At 36.7% G+C, this 22,717-nt stretch overlaps 1 protein-coding gene across 3 annotated transcripts in view; it reads left to right on the top strand.

The window, feature by feature from the left end:
* Window positions 1-22,717, top strand: part of tjp2a (tight junction protein 2a (zona occludens 2)) — a 237,816-nt gene that overhangs the window by 81,467 nt on the left and 133,632 nt on the right. Inside the window, exon 1 of one of the 3 annotated variants that reach the window (XM_039750757.1) lies at window positions 10,915-11,216. The exons of the other annotated variants lie outside the window; for them this stretch is intronic. Within the exon in view, the coding sequence (XP_039606691.1) occupies window positions 11,157-11,216 (60 nt within the window). The 5' untranslated portion in view covers window positions 10,915-11,156. Of the gene's footprint in view, window positions 1-10,914; window positions 11,217-22,717 lie in introns of those variants that run through there. 3 annotated transcript variants of the gene reach the window in all.

Here is a 22,717-nt window from a genome sequence, read left to right as displayed (position 1 = left end):
AGTCTGCAGGAGGCCATCATAATTGTTTGCCACAGTGCTCACTATCCGTGATGTGAAATTACATCGAGTAGGAGCATTTCTGGACAATCTTGAAGACCCTGCAGACTCAAGAAAAGACATCCTTTTTGTGGACTTTGAAAAAAATGTGGTGAACCCAGAGAGAGATGCAAAAAATATTCTTGACTCAGGCAAGCATTTAGTACCCTGGGACAACACCAGGTTTAGTCTGTGTGCATAGCAATGCGCAAACACTGCACTAGGGACTATTACTTTAACTTTGGCCTGTAGGCCATTGAGAGATGAAGCAAAGACAGCAGCCCCATCGTAGGTTTGTGCCATAAGTTTTTCTCTAAAACTGTAGCCCTGCATCTTCTCGTTTAAAACTTCAAACACAGACTGAGCATCTCGACCCCCTGACACATCCAAAAATCCAATGAAGCACTCTTGAATTTTACCTGCACTGTCCACATATCTAACAATGACAGACAGTTGGGCATGGCAAGATATGTCAGTTGCTTCTTCCACCTGCCATACAAAAAAAGGAGCAGTCTGAATTTCAACTTTTATATGATCAGAAACAGTGGCTGCGAGAGCAGAGATCAAGTCATTTTGGATTGAGTGGGAAATACCAGAAAACACAGCTAATGACTGAAATTGTGTGGCCAAGACAGAGTCATATTTAGCTAATGTTTCTGTAAATTCCCTGTAATTCCCCTTATTTGCTGATTCACTACTCTCATCATGCCCCCTGAATGCCAGCTCCTGACGGCCAAGCAAGGAAGTCGCATCAATTAGACGGTTTAGGAAGGCCCTGTTTTTTTTTTTTTACTGTTTCATTATGTTTTGCCACCTAAAAGCGAAGACCTTCATTGATTGCATGTTCAACCCTGACCCTGCCCAGACAACTTAACCTTGCAAATGAACTTGCATGTTGTTTGCACTTTTCATGCCTTTTGTACAGTATGCCCTGTCAAAGTTACCCAGATCCCCAAAACCCACGTTTGACCAAACACATCCCATTCCCTGAGAAGGTTTCTTCAAGAAGCATGGCCAACAGTACATTTTCTTTGTCACAGCACTTCCAGTCAGCCAGTTCACCTTGTCATACCAGGAGAGCTAAAAAGACCTGTTATTTTTTCCTGATTTTTGCACCAGATCAATCTTGGGCTTTGGTCTGCCCTACCATTTAATTCTGAGTCTCTCCTCGTAAGGAAGACTACTAAATGGTTTTGCCAAAAGCAGGTCAACAATATTAGCACCATTATGCACAGCTTGCTAGCTGGCTAGTTTCCCCTTCCACGAGCTACTTTAATTATATGAACGAACTAACTTTACTTTTGTACAAACAAAAATGGTTTATATCGCCAGCAAAAAATACAGAGTGCAGCAGTTTGTCGTATGACTTCACCTGCAAATCCGCATGGGACTGAACTCGAATCTCTGTAGTGCTGATGTATACTTAAGACATGCTGTCAATCAAAAAAGGGGTTCCGCCCTTTAAACAGCTCCAATCATCATGCAGCAGCCCACCGTTCTGGCCCACCCACTGCTCCATTCACTCCCAGAGAAGCTGAGCTTCCCTGGAAGTGACGATTTTGATGCATTTATCCAATTACCGTCCAGCTTTTCTGCAGTGAAAAAAGCTCCTCTGAGCTTGCCCATAGAGCTCCAGTGAAGCTGGGCTTCAGGAGGGTTTAACGCGCTGTGCTGCACGGAAATGTATGACAAGTAAAATTGCATCAAACAATCTACAATAAATACCTGATTCTGAACGAGCTAGTCATGAAGTTGAATACGTTCTAGCGCACTTTTATTAAAACCAATATAAATACGACAGTATATATGAGCATTTATTTTCTGACATAGTAGAGGAAGCGGAGCTTCCCTTGTAGTCTTAGAGCAGTCGCCACTGGTATAGCGCCAACGTTTGTGAATGTCTTTATGAAGTTCTACTTTGTCTTTTACTCTCTTTTAATTCTGAGCCCGATTGGACGTGCTTTTGTTTCAATCCCACTTGTTCTGAGCTTATAATTACTTTCCTTATTTTCTGAATTTGCACCTAGATTCTTTTTCTTTTTTGTCTCTCCAACGCTTTTGAGTCTCTTTTCTCCACACTGGTTTCTTCTTCGCTTAGTCGTCTACGTTACATTTATAACGTATTGTCCTTGTACACGTTATATGCGCTGTGAGCCTGTAATCTCTGTGTGCTCAAAGCCAAAACACAACTGAGTGTGTTGCTGTCTGTGCTCTTATTTGGTTGTAAGTAGGGCGTGTCTTGCAAGAATCTCATGTTCTACGTCATCGCGAGACGGTCCTGGGTCAATCTCTTGGCACACAGTCTCATGTTTAAGGTCCCCACAAGATGTTCCATGGCTAATCTCTTTAGTCTCGCAGGTCTTTTAAGTGTCTTCCGTGATCTTAGCGTGAAGATCATGTCTCGCCGCCCTACTGTTTCTCTCCAGGATTTTTGTGTATATAATAGAGAGATGTTCTTCTATTTAAGCCTGCTTATGCTGGGTTCAAGTACAAGTGTCTGTTAATGGCGTTTTTGTTAGACAACCACAATTCAGCCAGCTCTCTGGCACTCTTAGTAATGGCCCTGAATTTTACTTTCACAGTGTCCTATTTAAATGTGTGTCCGGTGGAACTTATATTTATGTAAATCAGAGACCGTGGGTCTTTCCTTCTGATGGAATTATGATGTTCTTGTATACGTGTTGTTAGTCTTTTAGATGTTTGTCCCACGTATATCACCGGGCAGGCATTGCATGGAATGCTGTAAAGTGTGCTTCTTTTCTCTGTGGTTGCTTTTGGCATTGAAAAAAACAGTCTGTAAAGTGTTTGCCGGTTTTTGCGTTATCTTGATCCCAGATCTGGACTGGATGCATGCTGTACTTTCTGACACCCCACAATGATAAGGGAGGGTGTGGTGGAGTACTGAGTTGGAGTTGACTGTTTGCTGCAGTCTGCAGTGTCTCCTATAAAGGCATTGTTCAATAAATGTCTTGAGGTAGCCGTTTGATGTGAACAGAAAAAAGACAATGTCTTTCATTCTTTTTTGTGTCCATTATATTACAATGGGTGTTAATCCTTTTGAGTCCTAATGCAACTCTGTTTATGTGATGAAGGGCGGTGTCTGGAAAAGTGTACTATTTTTTTCAGTATAACAATCTTAGAGATAAACAGTTGTAATTAAACCAGCGTGATTACTTCTTTCAATAGAAATGTCAAGGAAATTGATGTGTCCGTTTATTTCTTTTTCCATCATGAATTGGATTGCGTATTCGTTTGATAGCCAAGATTCAGCCGGCTCTCTGGCACTTTTAGTACTGGCCTTAAATCTTGGCTATCAAACGAAAACGCCATTAACAGATATTTGGACATGAACCCAGCATATGCAAACTTAAGAAGAACATCCTCATAATAAATAAAACTTAACCAACACCCTCCAACCACACTTCATTACCCCCCCCACCAAAGCACACACTCACCTACACCTTCCTGCCTAATTTTGCTATATATTACCTTTGATTCCTGTATGTCTAATCATTATCCTCCTATGATGCTTCCTGGTAGGAGCTGAAAGCTCAGGAATAAACTTTATGATACATGACTCATTCTCTCCCTTTGTGGATCTCCAACTACAAATATGCAAACCATATCACAAACCTTCGCTTCCATTCATATATATTTATATATATTTATATTTTTATATATATATATACACAGTATGTTTGTGTGTGTATATATATATATATATATATATATATATATATATATATATATATATATAACACTAGGGAGAGTGCATAGTAGTAGTTTGACTTGTTTTATAACAGTCTAATAGCATAATTTGTAAGCACTGCTGTATCAACAAGTTGATTTATTTTTTCTTTCTTTTGTGATATGCACATTCAAATAGATACATACTAGCAAAAAAACTAAGATTGTTCTGAAAGCAGCAGTTAGACACACAAGACAGCATTTTACATTAGTACAATTGGTCTCATAATACAGGAATGAATAATCCATAACTGACTGCTGCTTGCTATCTGCTAGGAAGATTTGCATGGTGCAGTGGTAATCTTTCATACTTCCTTGTAATAAAGAGAGCATAGTCAAATATGCAAAGAGAGAAATTATTTCTAATTCATCATGAGGTTTTCACACGAGGAACGGTATGTTTTGTTCAGTTCCTTAACATCTAAAAGGGCTTACTACCCTTCACCTAACTAGATAGTCATAGTAATAGGTTGATGGCTAAGAATGATTCTGTGTTAGACAACCATGCAATAGTGTATGTTTGAGGCAAAGTGCAGGATCAAGTCACATTATAATTGCTTAATACTGTTTTTTTTTCCACTTGGAGCATAGGTATCCTAAATGGTTTGCTAAGGGTCATCTAATGAGTTAGGGATAGGGAATGAACCAGCACTCTTGGTATTTAAAGTTAAACACCTTAGCCAGTATATCACACTACTTTCATGTTCTTAGCGGATAATATTTCAAGAAAGGCATTATATAAATTTTATACTGTCTATTTTATTTCCTTTATTTTGCTTATCTAGTCATAATTAAACAAGAGAAACTGGATTCCTGCTCATTTCCTCCTATTTATTTATTTGCTTATTTTGCTGTTTTCTTTCAAGTACATTTGTTGAAATAATTTTAAAAAAGAATGTCTTAATACAATATATTTAAAAAAAAACATTTTGTATTACTTCACAAAATATGGCAAATCAAGTGCACTGAAATACAGCCTTGAAACAGTAGGTCAGGTCAACTACAGCTGCATATCTAATTAAAAAAAATTGAGTCTACAGTATTGTTTTACCAGTCATCAGTCTGTCAGTCCATTTTATGAATGTTATTTTCTTTCAATTAAAGGGTCATGTGGAGACAGATCCAATCCCAACAAAATCTTCCTCTGAAAGCAAGTATTATTTTGTGGTAATGAATGGGACTAAATAGTTACTTGGACGGATTCAGCGGGTTAGCAAATGGATGGATGGATAGTTAATTAGTGTTGGTAGTCATTGCCAGCTGTTAAAACAATAAAGCATGGCTATGGAAGCTGAACTAAGACTGAAAAAACTAACAAGCCATAGATTTGCATTTAAGAGGCTAAGGCAAGAATAACCTACTATAAATATATGTTAATATTACTATAAGCAAAAAATTGGCTGCTCACAAAATACTTTGAAATGTCAGGACAGCCTCACATATTCTTGTCACCATGACAAATCATAAAATATTACATATTTGACATATTTGTAGGTAAAAGTTAATTCTTGAAATAAATATATTGTTCTCTATGGAATAACAGTTGAATTGCATATTGTATACATAGAAATTCAATATGATCCACAAAACTACTGTTATATAGTAGTGTTCTGTTCAGAAATGCTACAAAATAAAAACAAATTCTAATACTGAAAAATGCATCCTTTATTTTTCTGTCCAATTTCTTACAATAGTATATTTCATTTTTAAAAGACTTGCATTTTTTACAGTGAGAATATAAGAAAAGACGAGAAGCCACTGTAAAAGCATTAGAGGCCAGTATCTTTGATGCACGACTACTGAAAAGTGAACCAGCTACAGTTTTACTTCATAGTAATTATCTGATTAACATTGCCCTTTAGCAGCCATAATTTACTGAAGTAGTTCTGACAAGTGCAGGGATTACTTTGAAAACTTGAATGAAATTTAATGTAGTTTGGTTGACAATTTTGTCAAGTATTTTATTTTTTTAAAAAGCCTTCCAAACCATCACCGACACAAAAAATGCAGCCTATGCTTTGTAATATGTACTTATCAGTTGTGATGAGAGCAGCCCCTGTGTGTCTCCCTTTCCTGCAAAAAAAGCATTCAAAACAAGCTCTTTATCAAATTGTTTATTTGAATGTAACATGAGCACAAAGGAAGACTAAATCTGTGAGAGAACACAAAATAACCACATTAATCAAATACAACTATCATTGCCTCCAGACCAAGCTAAATGGGCTTTGCATATTACTTAAGCACAAAGAGAAGAGCCCTTGCCCAATTCTGCACCTGACTGAAAGTCACAAGAACTTCTGGCCAAGGGGCAGCATTAGTTTCTATTTATACCTATTTCCTGGGGCATCCTCAAAACCATTCTGGGGTCAGTAATGCCCATTGAATGTCCATGTTCAGCCTTAACCACAAGAACTCCCTTAGTAAAAGTTGACATTGCAAATGGCAATCATGTTTGAAGATTAGAGTGAGTGTGGCATCTTTCTAATTCTATAATTTTGCTTAGCGGTGTTCATAACTCATGACATATGCTGGAGCATAGCTGTAAAGCAAAACAGAGGTACACAAGTACTTTCCTTTCTACTTTTCACTGATCGTTTATTGCATGACAGTGTAATATAGACCAATTATGTTGGTCAAAAGGGGCATGTAATCAATATAAACTTCAGCATCATAAAAAATTGAGCACATGATCTTTGCCAGCATTGACCTGGAAATTGAGTTACCTTGATGTTGAAGAGTCACCATGGGCCCTTTGGTTTTTCAGCTCAGGGTTCTTCTTGGAGCATAGGATTTGTTGATACTTCATTTTAGGAATCACCATTCTGAGCACCCAATGTGCACAGATGACTGCTGCCACTCAGTGGTAGTTCATGTGTAATTCTTCATGATGAGTGGATTCAATTGACCCAAAACTAGCCTAGAGTGTCTATTATTTCACTCACTGTATGTCTTTGTCTCTCTATTGAGATAATCACGCAACATTTTCCTTCATGAAAGTCAAACTCTCAAATCATCTTTCTCAAAGACAAGATATCTTTGAAAACCATCCTGCCACAAGGGAATTCTGCAGCCCATCCCTTGATCCTGATGTATGTCAGGTAGGCAGGAATCAGTTTTACCAGCAGTTGTGTTCAGTTCAATAATAACACTTAATTTGATCTTGTGGTTTTCTGCATCCATGTTGACTTGGTTCTATAATTAGAAACATGCACTATAATCCACAAATCTTAGAAGTTTGTAAGTTATACATTTTAGTGCACAGGGGATAATCTTGTGTGACTTAAATGATCAGCACTGTAGAATCTTCAAGGGTTAGGTTTAAAACTTTTAAATTAGCACTTTCACAACAGTAATGAATTTCTCAGTGCTGTATTTTGATATTAAGACCACCACAACTAAATTAGCAATTAGCTTTGCCCCTCAATTTATACTTTCTTACATACCAGTTTGACAAAGAAAGGACATGCTTTTTTATTTCAATTGTGTAAATATAAAAAGTTTATATAGTTCATAAAGTTCATCTTCTATAATGAATCATTTTTTGTTTAATCTGTACCAGGAAAAACACAAGACACAAATGAGAACCAGGTTAAGTGCATTTGCATTTATGAATTATGCAGTACTTGCCATTGTATTTAACAGTAATTAAATCTGACAGACAACTCAGGCGCAAAAATAAGATGTTAAGAGGACATTATTATGAACGGGCTACTGCAGATTGTGGAGAAATTGCTGTTACTTCTGATTATAAATACAAAATTGTAAATGAAATGCAAGACAAAGTTACTGAACATGATTCTTTATTAGCATTGCAAGTTATACTCTATATTAATTATTTGTGAATAAAGATGTCTTTTCAAACTGTCCAGATCACATGAAGAATGCATTTCATAGGGTAAATGTTTAAGTTATGATTTCTACAGGCTTGCATTTTTATTCTGTAAATCTGTTTCTCTAGAAGATCAAGTGAAATGTTACAGTGACATAACTTCTGATATCTGGAAACAACAGTGCTCTAGGCACTTTTTTAACTGAAACTGCTGTCTTCATGCATCAGCATTAAATCTGGTGCCACCAGCTTTGTCTGTGTGCCTCTTCTCAAGTATTTATAAAAATATGTTGACAATGAAAAGATCTTTTACAAAAGTACAAATTGCACTGTCACTTCAAGGAGGCACAGTAAAAGAGTGCTCTGAGGAAAACCTACTAGAAAGTGTACTACAAAACTTTTGCAAGAAACATTGACTGGAATATTAAGAATTACATTAATAAAATGAATAGGACAAAGCTATATACAGTATATCCAGAAATTTGTCTAAGGAAAAAAATAAAGTGCAGAATAAAAATAGACACATTGTCATCTTATAAGCAATATAGTGGTGCCTGAAAGTTTGTGAACCCTTTAGAATTTTCTATATTTCTGCATAAATATGACCTAAAACATCATCAGATTTTCACTCAAGTCCTAAAAGTAGATAAAGAGAAACCAGTTAAACAAATGAGACAAAAATATTATACTTGGTCATTTATTTATTAAGGAAAATGATCGAATATTACATATTTGTGAGTGGCAAAAGTATGTGAACCTTTGCTTTCAGTATCTGGTTTGACCCCCCTTTGCAGCAATAACTGCAAGTAAATGTTTCTGGTAACTTTTGATCATTCCTGCACACCGGCTTGGAGGAATTTTAGCCAATTCCTCCATACAGAACAGCTTCAACTCTGGGATGTTGGTGGGTTTCCTCACATTAACTGCTCGCTTCAGGTCCTTCCACAACATTTCGAATGGATTAAGGTCAGGACTTTGACTTGGCCATTCCAAAACATTAACTTTATTCTTCTTTAACCATTCTTTGGTGAATGACTTGTGTGCTTAGGGTCATTGTCTTGCTGCATGACCCACCTTCTCTTGAGATTCAGTTCATGGACAGATGTCCTGACATTTTCCTTTAGAATTCTCTGATATAATTCAGAATTCATTGTTCCATCAATGAAGGCAAGCCATCCTGGCCCAGATGCAGCAAAACAGGCCCAAACCATGATACTACCACCACCATGTTTCAGAGATGGGATAAGGTTCTTATGCTGGAATGCAGTGTTTTCCTTTCTCCAAACATAACGCTTTTCATTTAAACCAAAAAGTTCTATTTTGGTCTCATCCGTCCACAAAACATTCTTCCAATAGCCTTCTGGTTTGTCCACGTGATCTTTAGCAAACTGCAGACAAGCAGCAATGCTTTTTTTGGAGAGCAGTGGCTTTCTCCTTGCAACCCTGCCATGTACACCATTGTTGTTCAGTGTTCTCCTGATGGTGGACTCATGAACATGAACATCAGCCAATGTGATAGAGGCCTTCAGTTGCTTAGAAGTTACCCTGGGGTCCTTTGTGACCTCACCGACTATTACATGCCTTGCTCTTGAAGTGATCTTTGTTGGTTGACCACTCCTGGGGAGGGTAACAATGGTCCTGAATTTCCTCCATTTGTACACAATCTGTCTGACTGTGGATTGGTGGAGTCCAAACTCTACAGATGGTTTTGTAACATTTTTCAGCCAGATGAGCATCAACAACTCTTTTTCTGAGGTCCTCAGAAATCTCCTTTGTTCGTGCCATGATACACTTACACAAATGTGTTGTGAAGAGCAGACTTTAATAGATCCCTGTTCTTTAAATAACACAGGGTGCCCACTCACACCTGATTGTCATCCCATTGATTGAAAACACCTGACTTTAATTTCACCTTCAAACTCACTGCTAATCCTAGAGGTTCACATACTTTTGCCACTCGCAAATATGTAATATTCGATCATTTTCCTCAATAAATAAATGACCAAGTATACTATTTTTGTCTCATTTGTTTAACTGGTTTCTCTTTATCTACATTTAGGACTTGAGTAAAAATCTGATGATGTTTTAGGTCATATTTATGCATATAGAAAATTCTAAAGGGTTCACAAACTTTCAAGCACAACTGTATGTGAATACATATTCTGTAAGTAGCGAGCCACATGTTTATAAGTACAAATACACTAAACACACATTTGACAGGTTAAATAAGTGGATGGATAGATGGATAACCCTACAATTATTCTCACTTACAAATGCACAGCAGTTTTAATGCTTGTGTTTCAAAGATAATATACTTAAATTCATGACATATTTGAAAAAAGTATATGCAGAACTAAAATACACACACACACACACATATGTGTGTGTGTATATCAGAACAGAAGGTCAGTTGTAATATTTGAAATTGTATATGCATGTGTTTTATAACATTTGAAACTGTACAGTTTTATACTCATTTTTTCCCCAGAGCTAAGTATATTTAACATGAAGCTATTGAAACCAAATTTATGTATATTCCTGTAGTGCATGATGAATAGTTTTGTAATTGATTTTTGTGGCACTGAACAAAAAAGTCAATACTGTTGACGTTAAAACAAAACGGTACAAGTCCGTTGAAGTTAATCACATAAGTGTCAAATTTAAATAAATTAACACCCGATAATGAAACAATAAAATGTGATAGTCAAAGACACCATGCTATGTTAATTTAAACAAGGAACTCGGCTGCCTCAAAGCAAAGAAGTGTAGTAGAGGCTAATGTATGTTTTTTTTTCTTATGATTAGTTTTCACCAAACTCTAGTAGCGTACTATGACAAGGACATTTAAAAAGGCAGCAGTCCTATGCATTGCTGTATTGAACTGCGTAATGCTCTGAGGTTTTAAGGAAGTGTTGCTCCTTCTCCTTCCTGGCAACATTCCTGAGTTGAGAAAGACAATGGAGTAATTTTCCGGTTTATCAGACAAGAATATTTTCCTTGCAACTTCAACAGGGCTGATGCGCAAAACCTACTACAGCCCGAAACCCTATAACCTTGGAAGAGCATGTACGGAGCGGGGGAGAGGGGTGCACCATTCAATAGGACATTCTCCAAATCTGGTTTAAAGTAGTAACAGTGTATTTCTTATACAAACACTTCGAGTATGTTAAAACAGTAGATAGTGTGTATACTTAAACATTAACAATAGGGTAGACCTGTAATGTTCACTCCACGCTCTGTTCCCCCTCCAGTGGAATGGTACATCCCTAGGGAAAAGGTTTCCCTGGTTAAGTTTTGACTCCTCATAAGAATGTTCGGAGAACTGGTGGTGTGCGACGTTTTGTTTATATGATTATTTGTATATTTTTAGTCTAAGTCAGTGGAGAGGAAACGTGCGGATTACAGAGTATTCTTTGTTATGGAGTATCGAAAGTCATGTTGAAGTTCAAAGCGTAAAGACTACAATTGAAAAAGAAGACTTTTTAAAAAAAACTTACTGCCATCACTTTGTTGTCGAGAGGCTCGCGAGAAGCGTATCGGCAACATGCCTGTGCGAGGAGACCGAGCAGCGTTACTGATCAAAGGCGCGTCCCCTCTGCACAAAGTGAGTAAAATACCACGCCGTGCTAAAAGACGCCGATTTCATTTCATTTCAGATTATTTTAATTTACGTCTTGCTAATTCTTTCTGCTCATTTGTCCAAGATAGTTAACTGTATTTACCAAAGAAACTTAATAAAGTTTAGAGTCACGGGGAGTCGGTATGTTCTGAAGAGAAGAAAAAGTGTACGTGAATTACGTATTAATATATTGCCGTGTCATGACAGCATAAACCTTCTACGTTTGATAACGTCGTTACAACATGTAGTGGATTTCATATAGCATTTCAAAAGAACATCAGAATCCACTTAGGAGCGACACAGTTTTACGGACTTACTCTACGGATCCAGCCCCTGAGGTTATGAAATATAAATATATATTTTCTAAGTTTTCGCAAAATAATATTTCATTTTTGAGGGGAAGCAAGTACAGTACAGAAAATTGACCGATGATTTGATAGACCACAACACTTTCCACACCCGTTCACTTACATTTAAATCCGGTTGTACGGTAGTTGTGCAACAGGCCAATTTACATAGGTAGTTGTTTGAAGCATGACTTTTGTTTACCACACCGGTTTAAATGAAAAATGGCGTACCGGATAACCGGACAGATTTGTCAATTAATTGACAATAAAAGAACGTGAAAAGATGCATACAGCGTACATTGAAGCTTGGGTTTGATTGGCCCGATTTGCTGTATGTGTGGATTTGTGTATGTTTGTACATATGTTAGTGTACATGTATACAGACAGTCTCTTGCGTTTATAGGTATTATCACGTGTACAGAGTGAAGTGAAATTCTTCCCTTTATTCACTGATGAACATGTAACACGACGACAGTCTTCAAATGCTTGTACTTACATAACTAAACAAAAACCTGAGCAAGTGCTACAATTCAAAGTACAATAATCGCTAAATGTTTTTCGGACATTTGTAACACCTTAATACTTGAAGTCCGGGTCGAAGTTCCGATCGTATAGCGTCCTGTACGTAACTTAGTTTGTTCCCGACGAATGCCTCTACGAGCACCTCTCTATTTGATCGTGTTTCGAGATGACCTGCCATGTTCAAAGTGAGGAACGCCGCAGACTTTCAATCATACGCTTTAATGGCCTTGAACACAGCAACAGCTACAGTCAGTGTGTTAAAAACCTATGTCTGTACGGACTGGCGGCACAAACTTTGCGTTTAAAAGTGAGTGACTTGCAGTCTTACCTTTTAAATGCCCTCCTAAATAAAACTAGTGCATTATATTGTTTACTCACATTTGTTCTGTCCATAATGAAACATATTGTAAACAGGTGACCAGTCAAATACTAGGGTTTTAAATGCACAATTGTCAGAGCTAACTCAGCTAAATAACTCTTTATTGAAGTTAGATTCTTGTAAATGTGGACAAGCATCCCATTGTCTTGTGCATATTGCTTTTTTGATGGCTCCCTTGCAAACTGAACAGTAAACTAAGTTACCAAAATTAATGGAATTGATGAAGTTTTGGCACTTGTCCAGTGTATTGCCATTAGGTTTAGAACTCTATCTGGCAGCCCGCAGGAAGCAGAATTTAACTATTCAAGGAGATGTGGCCAAAATGCAGTTATTGTGGGGTGATGTCATCTTCAGAAATGTTACAGGGCATATTGCTTCAGACACACAAATAGTTGCCTGAATTCAGTAGCCTTTAGTCTTTATTGATGTCATGCATTGATTTCCCAGAATCTACTGTAATGACAAAAGCAACAGAGAAAATTATTCATAGTCACATGTATTGTAAATATTTTCAGATGTTAAGAATCAAGCATATACTGCAAAGATGATGTGACAGATACCATAATTTATTTCTAAATTCACATTTCTGTTTATGATGCCCTACTTTGCTTTGGTTGCTGCTGGGATGAGTGGTGTGTATTCTTCAAAACCTTATTTAGGTCTGGGTAGACTAAGGCTGATGCATGGACATGTTTTGTCATGTAAGCAATGGATGAACAAGTGTTATGCAGGGGGTCCACAGTGACAGTTTGGTTTTGTTGCAAACCAATTCTTAATTAGCACATACTAAATTAAACCCTAGTTGCACTTTAATCAGCTGTTTGTGCATTCAGCTGTAAGAGCTTTATTTTAAGAACTGGTAATAATGGTGGTCATATTACGTGGCATGAACTTTATTCTCAAAAATGTTCACAGGTCAAACCATTGGTTTCATCAAAACCCAGCAGTACCTGTGGTCCTCTTGAAGTCCACTTGACCATTACTGGTAAAGGGAGGATATGGCTATGTGGTTAATGTTTAAGTATACAGGACAAATTAATCACAAAATGTTCTTAAACGTAAACAAGTTTGAGGGTGGGGGTCGTGGAGTCTATACCACCAGCATCAGGCACAAGACACAAAACAGGACAAGGTGTTCGTTCATTTCTGGGGCTTCATATTAACACTTGTGCACTTGCACTCACAATAAGCCACTTTAGAATCACCAGTCACACTAATTCATATTAGGTTTGAGGTTTATGGGGGAACACCACACAGGCATGGGCAAAGAATGCAAAATCCATATTTACAGTTACTGAGCGTGGAATTCGGAATTCAGAAGTACATCTGTAAGGCAACAACTAATCACTGCATCACCCTCCTGCCCAGACAACATGCCCAGTATTATTTCATTTTCCACATAGCGTATCTGCTTTGTATGCTATTGTATTATAGAAGGTTTAGGTTGCTAATTTTCCTCTGAAAGTTTAAATTGGTATATATTCAGGTTCTCTTATCCACAGTAGGTTAACATGATGCAAAATCCTTTAAAATATTTTATCTTGCATGAGCAATTAAAATGTTTCTCGGTCACTAAGCAGATTGCCTGGCCTACTCTTCAGTCATGCATACTTTTGCTACTTGATCTGCTACTTGATGTCTGTGCCATTTTTTCAGCAAGATAAGTTTGCAACTTTCACATTCTTATGAAGTTTGTTCTAATGTTAAGGATCAGGACTAAATAGCCATTATTGTGCTTTCACATTTGATTTTCTTAAAAAATGTATTGTTCGGGCACAAAGTCATATAAAATTTGTGCTTTAAGATTTATGCATATTAAAACATAAAAAAAAGTATATGTATAGAGAAGTGCATGAGAACCTTTTTTGTGGCAGGAGACTATGTGGTGACAAGTTTGTGAAGGACATTATTTTCTATATTTTGGTACTTTTTGAAGCATATAGTAATAAATATGAAAGATGAATTTACTTTTCATATGGAAGACAATGCTATTTTATGGCAGGGTTTTTTTCTCCTTGATAAAAGGAACAGAACAGTGTAGTAGAAACAAGCAGAATTTCTTACTCTGAATTAATTTACTGTTTGTCATAAAACCGATTGCCAGCATAACCCTAAGAAGTATCTTTTTTGTACTTTAATATTTTCTGTTTTTTATATCAGCTGTTGAATAATTTACTTAATTAGAATTTTTTATTAGTAGCTTAATGGTTTGTATAAAGCTTTACATTTCCATGTGAGTATAAAAACATACTGGTGGACGGTGGACCCCCATCCTCCTTAAATGAAGAAATTATTTTTAATTTATTGATTTAATAGCTGCTGAGTACATTAGTTAACTAATTTCTAAAAATATGCATTTAATGCACCCTTACAACATCTTGAAAATTTTTTAGTCATTTTCCTCTTCTTTAAAATAAAAGCTTATGCTACATTGGCTAATTATTTCACTTTTTAAGAAAGAGTTAATATTTTCTGCAATGGCACCTTTAATAATAATATTAGAAAAGTGGCAAGCATTTAGTAGGAAACAATTGTGAAGACAGATAAAAACAAGCTTAAAAGTGCTACATTTTTATTTTACACAGTATTTTAAAAGTTGGAGTTGTTGCTGGTTTTTTTTTTGGTATGCTGGGACTCTGTGTACATTATATATTTTAGTTTTACATTAGATAGATACTTTATTAGGTAATGTTCTTACAAAAAATATCTTGTGCATCACCAGTCACTTTGTATTTCTGAATACAGTGTCTATAAGTGGTACACAAGGCAGTAGATAAGAAAAAGAATGTTAATGTATGCACAGCCCACCTTCTCATCTGTTCATCTGGTTACTGGGAGCAGGTGCCTAACCTCAAGGCTGTGAACATTAATTTGTATATCATCAGGAAGGGCAAATGTAACTCCATAATAATCTGCTACCATTGTGTCTTTGAAAGTTTTATATTTGAATTCAGTCTAAACAATAAGCTCCCTATTGGCATCATCCATAGTTCCTTTTTAAAATAATACTCAATCTATTCTGCTCATCCATTTTCAAGTGAGTTTGCATATACTTCACAAGGCACGTATTACGATATCCGTGTCGGCATGAATCAGTGCATGGCCCCGGCCCCCCAAATGAATGAATGAATGTTGTTGAAATGTGGCACACTTATTCTTAAAGTTAATTTTTCAAGACAGTTTTAATTTTTGTTGTGATATCCTGAACAGATCCCGTTGTTCACCGTTTTAATATTTCAAAATTTCCTTTTGAAAGGCATAGGGGAATTTGTAGGCTGATCTGTCTTAGAACGAACATACATTCTGTGCAACGTCAACAGCAAATTAGTTTACTGTTTCAATTATACCTTACTAGCAGTTACACCATCTTGTATATATTTGCCTCTTTTTCCCCTCCTGTAGCCACAATTGATTGCAAACAAATCCCCAATACAAGTTAATGAAGCACCAGCAGACTGTGTGCGCTGTAGGAAGTCTCTGTCACTGTTTGCATGAGTGCACGTGGGGCTGCAAAGCTCCATAGGGATGTCCAGCTCGTCACTTGCAGAAACTTCCATGTCAACAGTTGATTTTTGCTTTATAAAGTCTTCCCAGCAGGTTGAACAGAGGAAAAAGAGAAAGATTGCATCAGTACCTTAGACCTGCTGATGCTGTAATTTGTAACAAGTAAGTGAAATGATTTTCCTAGCCATAAATGTATATAATGCAAGCAATAAAAATAAAAGGATATCTAGCGATTAATAATTTACCCTATATTGTTATGCACAAGAGTAAACAAACATTTGCTCAGTATTAACCATCTGCAAATAACCATTATTTGCAGATTACAATGATTCCGTTTCCCCGTCAGTATAATGTACCTGGGTGATCAGACGTCACTGTGACAAGCACAGTCCTGATAAAAACTGAACAATGTTAAAAAATCCTGCTTTTCACAGACTGCCCATCTAATAAAACATTGCTCTGCCGAAACAAACATTCTCACAATATATTTAGAGCAGTGCGTACAAAATTCCAAGGGGGACCCCATACCCCAGCCCTCCTCCTTTGATTATTATATACATATAATAACATGGTCAAAACTACTGAGGGGAAAAGGTTGATTAAGGACCAGACACTCAACCACTGTGTAGAACTGTGTATGTGTTCATTTGTGTGTTTTATTTTCCTATGCCCCTTTTCTGATGATGATGACATAAAGCAGAATTTAAACATTTGAAAATGAACATGGCTGTACATACTACACAAATGTCCTGGCTTTGAACTTTGAAAATCTGGTCACCTTATAATTTACCATCAGAGTTCCACATTTACCAAATGGCCATTGTAGTCACTTGTAAAAAAGTTTTCATTTTACTTCTGCTATTCCATAACATTTGTCATAACCAAATAGCTCTTCAAGTCCCATTTCATAAAAATGTTCTTTGTTATTTAGGTTAAGTTAATTGGTAATTGCAAAATGTCAGTATGTGTGAATATGGGATGTGTTTGTGTTTGAGTGAGTGAAAGTGGACCCTCTGATGGACTAGAGTCCTGTCCAGGCCTGGTGAGAGAAGCTTTGGCCCCCGTAATACTGAAATGGATTGAAAAGGTTCTAGAGCCCACCTACTGAACTCAATCCTTTGAAAGCTACAGCCCCTGTACAGTCCACAAACACACTCAAATGTAATGCCATTTTATAACTTGTTATAAACTTGCTTTTTCTTGGTCATGTGGTGCCAGATTTCTTTGCAACTATGGGCTTCTCTACTTTCTTTTATACTGATGCAAAATTTAATTGTGAAACTTTTCATCTTCACTTTGTAGTAGTACTCGTACACACCAGGTTGGCAGGTGTTTGATAGACTGGCTTGCTTCGCGTAGATATTGCTTCCTCACTGATAGTATATTGTAGTGAAAAATTATGCAGGCACATAGCACACAATCAATGCTATACACTAAGCCAGTGTTACACATATGCATTTAGTTTTAATCAGGTTATTTAGTACTGATATTTAAATGTTGGCAGAGCAGTGTCACAGAGTGAGTTCTAGTCACACAGCACCATGAACTCAAGTTTAATTGCTAGTCTTGTCAGGGTCTGTATGGAGTTTGTGTGTTGTCATGAGTGTGCATAACAGCTCATTTTGTTTTACGGTTGGATATTATAAGTATGTAAGGCTCTGTTTTAATTTGGGAAAATGGTTCAAGAGATTAAAGAGTAAGTAGGCAAGAATCAGAGAGAGAAGGTCCGATATTTTAGTAAAATTTACTTATTCAATTATAGCAACATTCAAATACTTATTCAATTATAGCAACATTCAAATACATATAATGCAGTGACAATGGACATACAGAAACCAGATTATGCTTAGCAACATTCAAATACTATAATGCTGTGACAATAGACATACAGAAACAAGATTATGCTTACAATAATATCAAAAGACCCAGAGCCATCATCCTAGACCAGTAGACTGAGGGAGCCCACTTGTCAGTCTCGTCAGAGGATCAACTCGTTAGCCTAGTCAAAGTACCGGGCGGTGTGCACATTCCCCACGGTTGAGCTTCCAAAGAAACTGAGGGCGGAACCTTCCCTTATATACTAATTGAGTGTCCTTGCCCAAAAAGCGGCTTACGTGCAAGCAGTGTATACAGAAGTGATCAGTTTCAGCACACCCCCTTCCACGGGACACTGTGTTGTTTTTCCTCTACTTGGCCTTGACCAATACGGTGCCGAGTACTAGAAGACACAATGAAGCCCCTCGAAGTGAAAAACAACTCCTTACATAGCCTTGGCTGTATCTTTAGAACATTCCCGGCTGTTTTTCCCAAAACATTAGTCTTTGCACTGAAGCGACCAACGCCCATCTCCTCTCCTGATTCCCTTCCTCTCTTTATTTTACCTTTGCTTTTTACAGAGAAAAATCCTTCCATTACAGGCTCTCAATTACCAAAATATGTTTATGGCTACATATGTTATTAAACTGCATCCACCCAGTTTAGGATCTCGCATGTTGTTTATTAAGTGACTGATCTGAGATTTTGCTATAACAGATGTTCAGATTTTGATATACATACTATGGTTGTAGAAGTGCACTATACACATGTAAAATATTTTTGTTATTAACACAGTTCAAGTAGTGACTTCAACAATATTTTAAAAAGTAACCCAAAGAGAAATAATTGTCAGATTATTATGAGAAAATTGAGCTATATCACAGACAGTAAAATTGTGTGTTAAGTTGTCAGGTACAACCCGCAGGATATACAGTTTAACAACTTTTTTTTTAATTTATTAAAAAACAGTGTCCATGTGGAGATTTTGACGAGTATAAGAAAAGTAATAAAATGTGACAAAAACCTAAAGTTAATTGTTGAAAGGCAAAAACTAAACAAGATATAAAAACTAAATAAAGCCTTAAACTTTAAAAAGGTAAAAAACTAAAGAAAAAGTAAAACATAGAATCCAAAACTAAATAAAAACTTAAAAAAATCTTTAAATTAGAATAACATTGGTGACAAAGTTATTACTGCTTAAGAGATCTCCTGTCTTAGGTAGCAGTCTCGCTCCGTGTTATTCACCATGATTTCGACGGTTTTCCTTCTGGTATTCTGTATGTTTCCCACTTTCCAAACAAACATTTCTTTGGTTTTGTAATGTTTGTGAATTTACCCACTGTGTTTGTCGATTTGTACATGAGTAGTCTCTGCAATGGACTGGTGCCCTGTTCAGGGCTGGTTTCCTTAAACCCTGATTTGAATTTAGCAGTTTTGAGAATGGAATGTTTCTAAAAGATGAAATAATTATTGTATTCTGTTTTACAGCATTTAACAGACAATTTTAAAAGGTTAATAGCTATTAGTTTACTTTCTCATGGATTAGTTAGTTCTTAATATAGTTTTTCGATTACTAGAAAGCTGTTTCTATAGAAAAAATTAGCAAACTTTCAGTGCTATTTTTTTACATAAAATATCAATGCTTTAGTGAACTTGTCAAATTGTGCAAAACATAAATGTAAAAAATAGATTTTTAAATTTTGCATTACTAAATGTAACCTGTGTGATTGTCACCACTTTATGTTGGAGTCTGAACCCTTTTCAAGGTTTAGAAATAACAATACTTAGACATCACAAAAATTTTAGGTTCCAGTCTGGCAGACCCCTTTTAACACTAGAATCCCTGAAGTCTGCGAAAATACTCTTAATGCTATCCCATCCCCCTCTGAGGCAGCTGAAGTCAAAACACAAAATTCTCACAGCTGAAGACTGTTTATCTAGGAGTGAGGTGTCTGGAATTGTATAGGAAAATAATATCGTTATTTGAGATACATTGATGTCATGTGTGTTCTGTGTTTACAGTGATCTGTGTAAAAGTAGGATGACATTTCTTGAGAGGCGGGACACCAGCTCATTGCTACCGCTGCACCACCATGCACCCACATGTTTAATTGCTAACAGTATATATTATTTAAGTTATCAATTTATCTGTAAAATGTAATATTCACACTTCAATGCATTTTTGTAAAAGTGACATCAAGTATACATCCTAGTATTCTAACAGCACACAGCACCAAGAGGATAGCTCTTGAAAATCTAAATCAAGTTAGAAGCCAGTCATCATCATCATGTAAATACGTGCTCTCTTCTATTGAATTGAATCAAATTTCTTTATTGTCATTGTATGGTATAATGAGATTCAATATGCAAATCCTTCATAAACTTATTTTCATATAAAATGATATAATAATAATAGTACAATAAAAAACAATGAAAAATGTATAGTATGAAAGCATAAGTACAATATACATGTACATATAGTGCAAGTAGTGCAGATGGTTCATAGAGTGGCTCAGCTTGAGCAATATTACAGTTTGTAGTGCAAGTTTACAGTGAGGTAATTGTAATTATAAATGCAAACAGTTCTACTGGGAGCACTTGATGGGCTGATTGAGTGTGCTTATAGCTCATGGGATGAAACTGTTTCTCAGCCTCAAGGTCCATGCAGGAAAAGCTCTGAAGTGTTTGCCGGATGGAGAAGTTCAAATAGATTGTGCGCATGTCTGAGTGGAATTCATGCAGATGCTGGTGGCTTTCCTGAGGCAGCATGAGCTATAAATGTCCCTCAGGGCTTTCCGATCAGCTGCTGTACAGATGTGATTCCACACACAGATACAATGGGTTAAAATAATCTTGAGTGGTGGCGTGAAAATGTGCGTTGCTTTACGCCAAGTTTAGTTTTTAATAAATCTCAAAATGTTCCTGGAAACAGGGGTATGCAGCATTTTTTTGCATATACACAGTTTATACATGAGGTCCCTGGTCATGTGGAAACAAGTGTGGTTGGCACCCTATAGGTTAGGGCAGCAGCAGCTGTCATAGGCTAGTTAGCCGAAGCACCTTGAAGTCTTACTTATGAGTGATGGTAGAGGTGATTATGAGGCTAAACAATGAACTGGCACAGTGGTGGCTGTTCTTTGAAGTTGAGACTGTGTAGGTGAAGCTAGAAATAAGTCCACCAACAAAGTTTTTGTTTTATCAATCATTCTACATTCCTGTTCTTTTGGTTTGTCCATTGAGTAGTGTCTGAAAAAAGGTTCCTGAGCAGTTGTCAGGCTCAGTCTCTGTGAGGGTGATGAGCTCAGTTATGCAGAAAAATTCTTGTTTTTTTTTTTTTTCCCCCTGTATTGAGTGGAACAAACTGAAGTGGTTTGGTCCTGTAGTGAGAATGTCTCTTGCTCATTTCCTAACTCTTGGCTGACCTGTCAGTGCCTGGGACTTTACGATTAAGAGTGACAAAGGTGTTCAGCTTGTTGTGTTGCCCTCATAACCTTCATCAGAACAAACGGAGGAAAGTGAAGTATCGTTAAGTACTTTATTGTGTATGCCAAGTCAAACAATATCTCGATAGGAGATCTGAGAGAAGACATTGTTAGTGTGGTACTGCTGTGTACATAATTTTAGCCTTCTTGTTCAGTCATATGCTATGATTTGTGAACACTTGCCTTTTTTGTAAACTGTCATTAATAGTTTTACTGTAATGTAAGATTTGGCATATTTGTTTTGGTCATTTTACAGAATGTGATATGCAAATAATTTACATTTTTTAGAGACATTTAAAGTCTTCATAGTTTGGCAATTTTTTATTCTTATATGTGTAATAAACTGAGCTATTTAGCAAATTTAAATCACCAGCTGTGAGATTTTAAAAGCCTGCTGTAGTAGTATTTTATTAAACCAATACCTTCAGAAGTTTCTATTTAAAGTTTTTCTTAGGCAGGAAATCATTTTTTCTTTTGTATCAGGAACACTTTTTAGCTAGCTAGTACCCTTTCATTAGTTAGCTGTACCAGTTAACCTAACCTGTCTTTGAGAATGGGAGGAAGACCAAAATACCTAGAGATTATGATGTGAAAAATGACAGACTCTTCACACATAATTCATATTATACTATAGTAACACAATTGTTATTACCATCCCTTAAATACTTACATATTTGACTTAGTTTAGTGACGATATATGGACATGTATGATGAGTTGCGTCAAATGAATTAAATTGTGTAGAAAAGATAATTATTCATAGTTATTTTTCTTAATGTTTAAATAGTCATGTAGAGAAGCACTTATGTTGGGCAGAATAAGAAGGGATTCCAGTAAGAAACAGTTCTCAGGTGCGTATGTCTGAGGAATGCAAGATCGTAGAATGCTTTATGAGCTCATATGCACCTTATCAAGATTAGGCAAGAAGTGTGCCTGTGTTAGTTAGATACTGCAGGGAAAAAGCAAAAAAAGACATGAAAAGTAGTTGTTGGAGAGAGAAAGCTCGCCTCTCTATGGGTGGATTTGCATGCGACTGAGGAACTAAGAGAGGCTACGGGTAAGGGAGCATGGTGGGTGACTGGCATCATAACATTGAGCCCCACTGGAAGGGATGGATGCTACAACGAGTAGGATTGTTGGCAGGAGTCCCACAGTCATATTAGACCAGGGGTTAGGAGCTGGTTATCTTTCATCTGTGGACAACTGGACAGTGAACACCTACCTTGAGAACTGATGTGGTTAGCTATGTGCTCACTTGTTCATATATGTACAGTTAAGTCCATAAATATTCGGACAGAGACAACTTTGTTCTAATTTGGGTTCTGTACATTACCACAATGAATTTTAAATGAAACAACTCAGATGCAGTTGAAGTGCAGCCTTTCAGCTTTAATTCAGTGGGTTGAACAAAAAGATTGCATAAAAATGTGAGGCAACTA

The sequence above is a fragment of the Polypterus senegalus genome, chromosome 4, assembly GCF_016835505.1.
Source record: "Polypterus senegalus isolate Bchr_013 chromosome 4, ASM1683550v1, whole genome shotgun sequence".
Classification (NCBI taxonomy): Eukaryota; Metazoa; Chordata; class Cladistia; order Polypteriformes; family Polypteridae; genus Polypterus; species Polypterus senegalus.
The sequence above is the reverse complement of the archived record's forward strand: the minus strand, read 5'-3'. Positions and strand labels throughout refer to the sequence as shown.